Below are 10,377 nucleotides of genomic sequence, written 5' to 3' on the forward strand. Positions count from 1 at the left end.
TAGAAATAAATGCATTTGATTTATCGTTTTAGGTAAGCATCAATCACTTGCAAAATTTGGTAATAAAATGTGATTTTTTTATAAGGTAATAAATATGATTTTAAAAACACAAATGTGAATTTAGTTTTGAAACCAAAAAGTCGGAGACCAAAATGAATTTGTTTATATGAGTCTGGTAAGGGTAAAATAAATAATATGGAAATCTGGGCCTACCATTTAACAAGTGCCTATTGGTTGCAAAACCGGATTTTTGCTTGGTAAAGTCTCAAAAAAGTGATTCTGATGTGTTCCAGAAAAAAAAAAAAAAAAAATAGTGACTCCGAATGATACCAGAACCTCCAGCTTTCCAACTTAAAAAAAAAAACTATAACTTTTATGCTACTACAATCACACTCGATGCCAATACGTACATTAATATTTTCTATGTTAATTAATTATTATGTAATAATTTAGATTACGTTATAAAAAAATGTTGATGTGGATTTCCACAATACACCTTTACGAGATCTGTAACCTGAAGGTAAAAAAGACTCGAAAAATATGTTAGAGAATTCGAAGTCGAGCAAGAGAGATCGCTTTGTTCTTAAGACGAATTTGACGAGCACATGATGTTTATGGGATATGAAAATCGTTTCTTAATTTACGACTTCCAACTTGTGATAGTAGCACTACAAATCACAATATTCAGTTATTCATAAACACAAATGACATAAACTCTCTCCTTAGTTTAAGAAAAATGGAGACTCTTCAATATGATACAAATGTTCTTCGGAGCGTCGGTTGTCCTCCGATCTTTTTGTTTTGAGTTTCTTTCGTTTAATTTCAATTCATTAAACGTAAAAAATTCCCGCATTGAAAACTACATATACATTTTTCCATAATATGATCATTTAAACTTGGATAAAATTGAAACAATCTTGTTTACTATTTAATTTACGATACCAAATAAGATTATATTTATAAAAATTACATACCCCGACATAAAGTTAAAGTATACGTATGACTTTGTTCTGATATATGTTAAGAAGTCACTCATCTTCAAAAGCCATCATTCTATCAACAAGTAGACTCCCACAAAGACACTTTACATTATTATGTGTTGATTTCATGTGAGTTAGCATAACAGATCTATATATATTAAACTTATCGATTCAGTATAGAGTGAAAACTAATACTCGTTATAAAAAAAGTAATATTTTTGAGTAAAAGACCCGTCTCATAAAATTGACTCGCAAAACAATTATTATGCAATATTGTTTGATCCGTAAGACAATTATTATGTATAAAGTGAAAACTACATATATATTTTCTATAATATGGTCATTTAAACTTGGATATACGTGTGACTTTGTTCTGATATGTTAAGAAGTCCCTCATCTTCAAAAGTCACCATTCTATAAACAAGTAAACTCCCACAAAGCCACCTTACATTATTATGTGTTGATTCCATGTGAGTTAGCCTAACAGATCTATATATGTGAAACATGTCGATTCAGTATAGAGTGAAAACTAATACACTAGTTATAAAAAAAAGTAATACTTCTGAGTAAAAAATCCGTCTCACAAAATTGACCTGCAAGACAAAATATGCTGCATTGTTTGAGGTATGGATTTCTAGCAAAACATCCTCTTTCCATTAAAGGTTAGAAATAACAAATAAAAAATGATATTCAATCCAATCCAACACTGTAAAAAGCGTGATTCCGAGTTAATTCTAGCCACGAGCTTGGGTCTCACATGGTATGAGGCTTGTGTAGTACCAAATGGACCACTTAACTTTAGCAACTTTAACATGGGTAGTAGTGATGGATAGCAAATTAGCAACACGCTTTTTAATATAAAAACTGGCAGTTTCCACCACGAGCCGTACACCGAGCCCTCCATTTGGCTTCCACACGCAGGCTTTCACTAAACACGCTTTTTAGAATCTAATCTCCCCTAAAAGATGTGGGATTCTATGATGAGATGTATGCAAATGTGGACAACAGCAATACTTCATTTACACATCTACACACTTTGACACACATACATGTGTGTATACTTATCGGTCTTATGTAGATGTCGCGTGCTTCCTTACACTCGTTATTATAGTTTCTTTTCTTAGTTTTAGTGAGTTGAGATAATTGTAACAGTCTCACAAGTTACTTTTGTAATATAAATCTTTGACACAATGAACCTACATGATTGTTATAAGATAATAATATTAATAAATAATACTAAAATCTTAAATTAATTAAGAACAAACAAAAACTACAAAAACTCATATGAGACAGTTTCACAGGTTACTTTTGTAATATACATCTTTGACACGACGAATCTATAAGAAATATTATTTTTATGTAGAAAATATTATTTTTCAAATATTAATTTTGGTCTTGGGTTATTTCTAGAATAGTTTTTTCAGATTTCGAGTAAATTTTGAAGTTGGATGGATTGAAATTTGTGTTTAATGGAGAAATCCGTATCAGTTCAATATAAAAGAGTAACACTCCTGTGAGACGATCTCATCTGTGAGACAAGTCAACCCTACTTATATTTATAATAATAAGTAATACTTTTGGCATAAAATGTAATAATTTTTAATGGATAACTCATTTAAGAGACCCGTATAAAAAAATGACATTTGAAACTATCTAATAAGAATTTTTTTCATTATTTTTTGCACTACCCAAATTAGGGACCAGTTCATGCTGCCCTTGGAGTTGCTACTCAAGGACAAATCGAACTATCCGGATTAATCTGCAGATCAAATGATTTGATCTATAGATGATTATGGGCCGTTTGATATAACCTTGGGTAGCAACCCCAAAGATAGCATCGATCCAACCCATTAGATCAACACTCCCCCCACAAAAAAAAAGAAGAAAAAAGCACTGAAGCCATACGGATATATAACAGCTTGCATTCTTGTTTTAGCTTCAAGACAAAGTGTTCAATTTTGCAGTCTGAAAAAAAAATTATTTTTTTCCAAATTTATTTGAATTTTTTTAATAATAAAAGTTAAATTGAGACGGTGTAATGTTTTTTTTTAAAAATCCATTCTGAAATGAATTTTGGAAGTTATAAAAGCATGAGTGAAAATTATGTAACGTGGACTGAAAAAATGATTATAAAATGAAGACATTAATGATTATAAAAGGAAGACATTATTAATCAGCGAAAAAGTGACCATATCCTCCCACATAAATAGACAATTTTATTTAAGTTTAGGTGTATCAAGAAAATTGTCCAGATTCTGGCCCCATTCCTTAAAAACTTATCCATGATTATTTTGCCTTAAATATGTCTTTTTACATATTTAGGAGGAGCAACACTAACCTATTTTTTTAAATTTTACATATTTACGATACCGTCTAACGAATTAATTTTTTAAGAAATAAATTTACTTCATTTGTAATCAAATTACAATGTTATGGATGGATCGTCTCATATTAGACTTAACTTTTGGATACAATTTACAAGGCTAGAGTTATCAACCGAAAGAATTCTTTGGAATCTGTTGAATCTTGATGGGACTAACGTCGTTTTACGCGTGTATATAAACATATAAGGCTCCGTTTGTTAGGAATGATAGGATAAATAAAATATAGATAAGTAATGTAATGTAATAAAAAATAAATAAGAAATGATAGTGAATATAGTAATTGATTTGATTGATAGATTATAGTTTATTTGATTTGATTAGTTAAATTTTATATAAAAATACAAAATTACCATTTTATCCTTTTTAATAATAAATAAAATATGAATAACATTATTTATAAATGGTAATATAGTAATTTAAATTCGATGATTTGATTGATGTAAGATAAATAATTAATGATTTGATTGATGTAAAATAAATACTTAATAGAAGGATAAATAATATGATGAGAAGAACGTAGGATTATACAAGATAAATTATACATGGATATATAAAAATCCTACCAAATCGGAGCCTAATTAAATATAGAACCCAAAGCAAGAAAACATCGAGTCACAGAACAATAGTACACGGTGACTAATGCCCAAGATTCCTTCACATCATTCTACCAACCTTAAAAAAAGAAAAAAGAAAAAAAAAGTCCCACGTGCTCTCTAGGCATTTGATCCAATAGTGGATATATATATACATGTGTACAGCCACATAGTGTGTATAAATCATCATGCTTTGGCGTTGTAATTTGTCTTCTAATCATTAATCTCCCTACATGAGGGAATTTTTCATGTTACATGTTTTTCTGTTTCTGAATCTTTGTTGCGTTTTCTGGGTTTTCGTAGTGCTTGTGCAAAGAACAGGAAATAATGGTTTTTGAAGTTTAGATTTTGTGTGTGTCTGTGAGAAGATGGTGTCTTTCTTGGGTTTTGAGACGGGGTTTGTAATGGATTTTATTGTTCTTGCATTTTGTCTTGTGTTTCTGGTATGGTTTTCGACGGAATTCTTGCGGAGGAGAAGGGGAAATTGCGGTACCGAGGCGCCGCCATTCCGGATAGAAAAACCAACCCTCTTTGTCAAAATTACTGCGTTATCGAATCTTGTAATTGCCATGTCTTATATTGGATTCTGTATTCATGAAATTTGGGTTTTCGGAGCCTCCTCGATTGAGGTTTCGCTGTCATCCATTGCTTGGAGTTTAGCTAGCGTCGCTGCAGTTTATTCCGTGAATAGAACTCGAGGAATAGGCAAAAGGTGGCCATTAGTTCTTGTTTCTTGGTGGTGTTTTTCCAGCATTAGTGATTTGCTCATAGTGATTTTTAGTCTCCTCCGTCATTTCAAATCCATCCAAGTTCCGAAATTTCTACCAAAATTCAACGTGATTGATTTTGCAACCCTTCCACTTTCTGTACTTTTCTTTAAAGCTTTACTAGACAACACTTCTGCCAAGAAATTCAACGACTCCACGCAGCCGTTACTCGGCCAGGAGTTGGAGAAATCTGCAACCTTTCGTGATTCTGATGCATTTTCATGTGCCGGAATATGGAGCCATTTGACATTCAGGTGGCTGAATCCTTTGTTTGAAAAGGGTCATCGTGAAAAGCTCGAATTGGAAGACATACCAGAGATCCCTCAATCAGATACTGCAGATGAAGCTTCTTTATCGCTAGAAGAGTCTCTGCGAAAGCAGAAAACTCAGAGTACGTCTCTGCCTAGTGCCATACTCCACGCCATTTGGCGGCCTCTGATCATTAATGGAGTTTTTGCAGGTATCTGTAATGTCTTTATATGATAATTTTTGGTAGTTATGTGTAACGAAGTTTTGTAATCTTACTATGCACTGTTTCTAGGAGTGAACACAACTGCCTCTTACATCGGTCCACTGTTAATCCCAAGCTTTGTTAACTTCTTATCAAGTAAGAATGACAACCTAAATTGGCGACGTGGTATGATTCTTGCATCGATCTTTTTCGTTGCAAAGACACTGGAATCACTCTCTCAGAGGCAGTGGTATTTTGGTGCTCATCGAATTGGCGTAAGGGTCAGGGCGGCTTTAATGGTACTGGTATACAAAAAATCTCTTTCAGTAAAGTATGGTGGCACAAGCAGTGGTAAAATAATCAATTTTATCAACGTAGACGTTGAAAGAATCGGGGATTTTTGCTGGTATTTTCATGGGATTTGGTTGCTTCCGGTTCAGGTTATGTTCGCCTTAGTTATCTTGTACAGGAGTTTAGGCGCTCTGCCATCTGTTGCTGCTCTTCTGACCACCATTTTTGTAATGGTGAGCAACACTCCACTTGCTAATATGCAAGAAAATCTACATACAAAGATAATGGAGGCTAAAGATTCGCGTTTAAAAGCAACTTCCGAGATATTGAAGAGTATGCGTGTTTTGAAGCTACATTCATGGGAGCCAACTTTCTTGAAAAAACTGCTCCAGTTGAGAGAAATTGAGAGAGGTTGGCTTAAAAGATACCTGTACACGAGCTCAGCTGTGGCATTTCTTTTCTGGGCTTCGCCAACTTTGGTTTCAGTCGCTACTTTTGGAGTCTGCATCATTTTAGGTACTCCCTTGACCTCAGGCACAGTTCTCTCAGCATTAGCCACTTTCCGAATACTACAAGAACCAATATACAATTTACCAGAGCTTATATCGATGATTGCTCAGACTAAAGTATCCATAGATCGAGTTCAAAATTTTATAAGAGAAGAAGATCAGAAGAGGCTGGTACATTATCACACATCTGGGGCACCTGGAGTGGCCATTGAGATTGAAGCTGGAGAATATGCTTGGGAGAACAGAGATGCGAAGCGACCAACAATTAAGATAACTGAGAAAATGAGCATACCTAAAGGTTGCAAGGTAGCTATATGTGGCTCAGTTGGCACTGGCAAAACTAGTTTTCTCTGTAGTATACTTGGAGAAATACCAAGAATTTCAGGGTCAAGAATTAAAACTTATGGTTCAAAAGCTTTTGTGCCACAAAGTGCTTGGATTCAAACAGGCACTATTAGAGAAAATGTACTATTTGGCAAGGCTATGAATAGGGATTTATATGAAAATGTGGTGGAAGCATGTGCATTGAATCATGATATCGAGATGTGGGGTTGTGGAGATTTGAGTGTACTAGGGGAAAGAGGGATGAACTTGAGCGGTGGTCAGAAACAAAGGATACAAATGGCAAGGGCACTTTACAGCAACTCAGATACATATTTGCTGGATGATCCTTTCAGCGCGGTTGATGCACATACAGGGGCTCATATGTTCAAGGTAAGAAAGATTTTCCTTTCTTTCTGTTTAATATTAACTTTCAAATATTGGCTTGATGATCAAATATATTAACATTCCTTTGTACATATATCATGCAGAAATGTCTGATGCAACTCTTGTATGGTAAGACTGTTGTGTATGTTACTCATCAGTTAGAATTCTTGGATGCTGCTGATCTTGTCTTGGTAAGTTGTGAAGATTTAATGCCATTTCCTGGTAAAAGACAATTCTTATAGTGCTTTTCAGCATCTACAAATATGTTATTTGCAGGTTATGAAAGATGGCATAATAGTAGAGTCAGGAAAATATAAAGATTTGATTTTGAACCCTGATGGAGAACTCATAAGACAAATGGCTGCTCACAGCTATTCTTTGAATCAAGTGTGCCCTCCCAAGCGTATTGGCTCGGGTAAAAGTTACTCTCACAACAAGCAAATGGAGTTAATCGAAGAAAAATTTGTTGACATGAGCAGAAGTAGCCAAGTTTCTGATAGAAATCTGCAGGAGGAAACTGAGACCGGCAGAGTAAAATGGCATGTGTACTCTACCTTTGTAACCTCTGCATACAAAGGAGCTCTTGTTCCAGTAATCCTCTTGTGCCAAGTTCTGTTCCAAGGTTTGCAAATGGCCAGCAATTACTGGATCGCCTGGGGATCAGAAGAAGAAGGTAGAGTTACAAGGGATCGTTTGATTGGGATATTTGCATTGCTTTCTGGTGGAAGCTCATTCTTTATTTTGGGAAGAGCAATTCTGCTATCAACCATTGCTATCGAGACATCACAATGCCTATTTCTTGGAATGATTAGATCAATTCTCCGGGCGCCTCTATCTTTCTTTGATTCCACACCGTCGAGTAGAATTCTTAAAAGGGTTGGTAAATTTTTAGTCGGATTCACTTCTCATGTTACATAGCATTGCATTTTTAACTAAAAGAATCATTTTTTTAATCACAGTCATCTACAGATCAAAGCATAGTGGACACAGATATTCCATACAGGTTAGCCGGACTAGCTTTCGCCCTTATTCAGCTGTTGAGCATCGTTTTCCTCATGTCCCATGTAGCCTGGCAAGTCTTCTTCCTGTTCGTCATCGTCTTTTCCGTTTCCATATGGTATCAGGCAAGAAAAATTTTCATTTCCTTATAAAACATAAGAAGATTTTTGTCTCTTTCATTCAATTACTTATAAAAAAATGTTTCATTCAGGCATATTACATTAAAACAGCAAGAGAATTGGCGCGTATGGTTCCAATCCGACAAGCTCCAATTCTCCATCACTTCTCTGAATCAATATCTGGTGCAACAGTAATACGGAGCTTCAACCAGGAATCTCGGTTTATGAACAAGAACTTGGATCTCATCGATGATTATTCTCGTGTTGCATTTCATAATGCTGGTACGATGGAATGGCTTTGTGTTAGAATAAACTTTCTGTTCAACTTTGTTTTCTTCCTCCTTCTTGCTATCTTAGTGAGCCTTCCAAGATCAGCAATTGATCCCAGTAAGTACTTCATCTCCTTGATTTTCCTTCTACGTGCTCCAAAAACCGAGCATCAAAGGCTTAAAAAAACACCACAATTTCTTGGTTTCAGGCTTGGCTGGACTAGCAGCAACATATGGTTTAAACTTGAGTGTGCTCCAAGCATGGGTAATATGGAACCTTTGCAATGTAGAAAACAAGATGATCTCTGTGGAGAGGATTCTTCAGTTCACCTCCATACCTAGTGAAGCTCCACCTGTAAATGAAAATTTCAGGCCGGAAACAGAATGGCCACTCAGCGGAAAAATAGAGATTGAAAATCTCCATGTACAGTACAGTCCTGTCCTTCCCAAAGTTCTTAAAGGAATCACCTGCACCTTCCCAGGCGAAAAGAAAATCGGTATCGTTGGAAGAACTGGAAGTGGAAAGTCTACTTTAATCCAAGCCCTTTTCAGAGTGGTGGAACATACAGAAGGCCGCATTTTGATCGATAACATAGACATCTCAAAGATTGGTCTGCAAGATTTAAGGTCTCGCCTAAGTATAATCCCTCAAGATCCAGTTTTGTTTCAAGGAACTGTGAGGATTAATCTTGATCCTCTACAAGAACATGAAGATCAAGAGATATGGGAGGTAAGGCGGCGTTAAAATTCCAATATTTACAGCAACAACTTTCTTGTACCGAAAGAGCATATGATTTACCAATCTAACTCGAAATGATGCAACAGGTTTTACACAAATGCCATCTAGCCGAAAATGTGAAGCAAGATCAAAGGCTTCTTGATGCACCAGGTCTTGAAAACTATTCAAATATTTTGTGTTGAAACTTATTTCGATTTGGATTATGAAATTTTTGTAAAAATGCTGCAGTTGCTGAAGATGGAGAGAACTGGAGTGTGGGACAAAGGCAGCTCGTTTGTTTAGCTAGAGTTTTATTGCAAAGAAGAAGGATACTGGTACTAGATGAGGCTACTGCCTCAGTCGATACTGCGACGGATAACGTGATTCAAAAGACGATAAGAGAGGAAACAAATGGATCAACGGTCATCACAGTGGCTCATAGGATACCTACAGTTATTGACAATGATCTAGTCTTGGTTCTTGGTGAAGGTAAGAATTGAGGTCATTTATTCGAATGCTCGTCTTTCTCTTTGAAACTGAAATCTTGGTTTCGTCTCTGGTTACTTAATAGACAAAATTTGGCTCAACTGCAGGGAAGGTTATCGAGTATGATTCCCCGGCTAAGTTGCTGGAGGAAAGCTCGTCGGCGTTTTCGAGTCTGGTGATGGAATATATGAGAAGATCATCAACTGTGAATAACTGAGATATGTTCAAGTTTATGCTGATTCTAACCAACACAAGATAGGTAGAACTTTGTGATCTTGTTAACGATGCAAGAATAGAGTTTTGCAAATCATCCTCCTTGTACAAGTTCATAGAATGAAAAATATAAGAATTCTATCATGCATGTTAGGAGTTTTAGATGTATCTAACCTGGCCATATATTTATTTTATTATGTTATTAAACTTGTGACGCTTTAGTGTTATATTTCGTTATTTCATTTAATGTCAAATTTGCCACAATTTAGTTTGCGATCAACCAAACTCTATCTTACGTAAAGTTGCTATGATTAACCTCTGGATTTGAAATCATTGCTTATATACCCAATATTGGTCATAATTCACAAGAACATTCTTCACAAGAATATTGGTCATAATTCACAAGAACATATTGTTCGAGGAACCCTAGATGCTGTCGGAGTAAAGGATGGTCAACAAGGGCATTCTAGTGCGTTGTAGATTGTTATCCAAAACTTGCATGATGCCATGTGAATCGCTATATTCAAGAAAAAAAAAGTCTAATATACAAGTATCGCGTGCCACTACCATGTGAATCGCTATATTCAAAAAAAAAAGTCTAATATACAAGTATCGCATGTCATCGATACTAGTATACGTTAAAATTATAACAAATCCAACTATTGTATGACGATTTGTATCTTTTCCATACAAATATAATCCATTCAAATATAATCCATTCAAATTGCGGTACAACTCTTCATTATTTTCTGTAATTATGATATTATGCTAATTTGAAAATAAATTAAATTAAGGATGAAAAAATACCATACAAACACGCGTACATTAGTATTGAATGAACGATTGTCTTGTAGCTCACGAGTTTCAACACATATAAATTAATCTTTAAA

General features: G+C 35.0%; 1 protein-coding gene across 1 annotated transcript; it reads left to right on the forward strand.

The window, feature by feature from the left end:
* Positions 1-4,068: 4,068 nt before the first annotated feature.
* On the forward strand, positions 4,069-9,741 carry LOC140871357 (putative ABC transporter C family member 15). Its single transcript, XM_073273828.1, has 10 exons — positions 4,069-5,184; positions 5,266-6,689; positions 6,788-6,874; positions 6,960-7,559; positions 7,643-7,807; positions 7,894-8,188; positions 8,280-8,800; positions 8,896-8,959; positions 9,038-9,277; positions 9,382-9,741. The coding sequence occupies exons 1-10, from the start codon at positions 4,326-4,328 to the stop codon at positions 9,489-9,491; spliced, it is 4,365 nt and encodes a 1,454-aa protein (XP_073129929.1). The 5' UTR covers positions 4,069-4,325; the 3' UTR covers positions 9,492-9,741.
* The last annotated feature ends 636 nt before the right edge of the window (positions 9,742-10,377 follow it).

This window comes from Henckelia pumila, unplaced genomic scaffold, assembly GCF_033568475.1.
Source record: "Henckelia pumila isolate YLH828 unplaced genomic scaffold, ASM3356847v2 CTG_461:::fragment_3, whole genome shotgun sequence".
Taxonomy (NCBI): Eukaryota; Viridiplantae; Streptophyta; class Magnoliopsida; order Lamiales; family Gesneriaceae; genus Henckelia; species Henckelia pumila.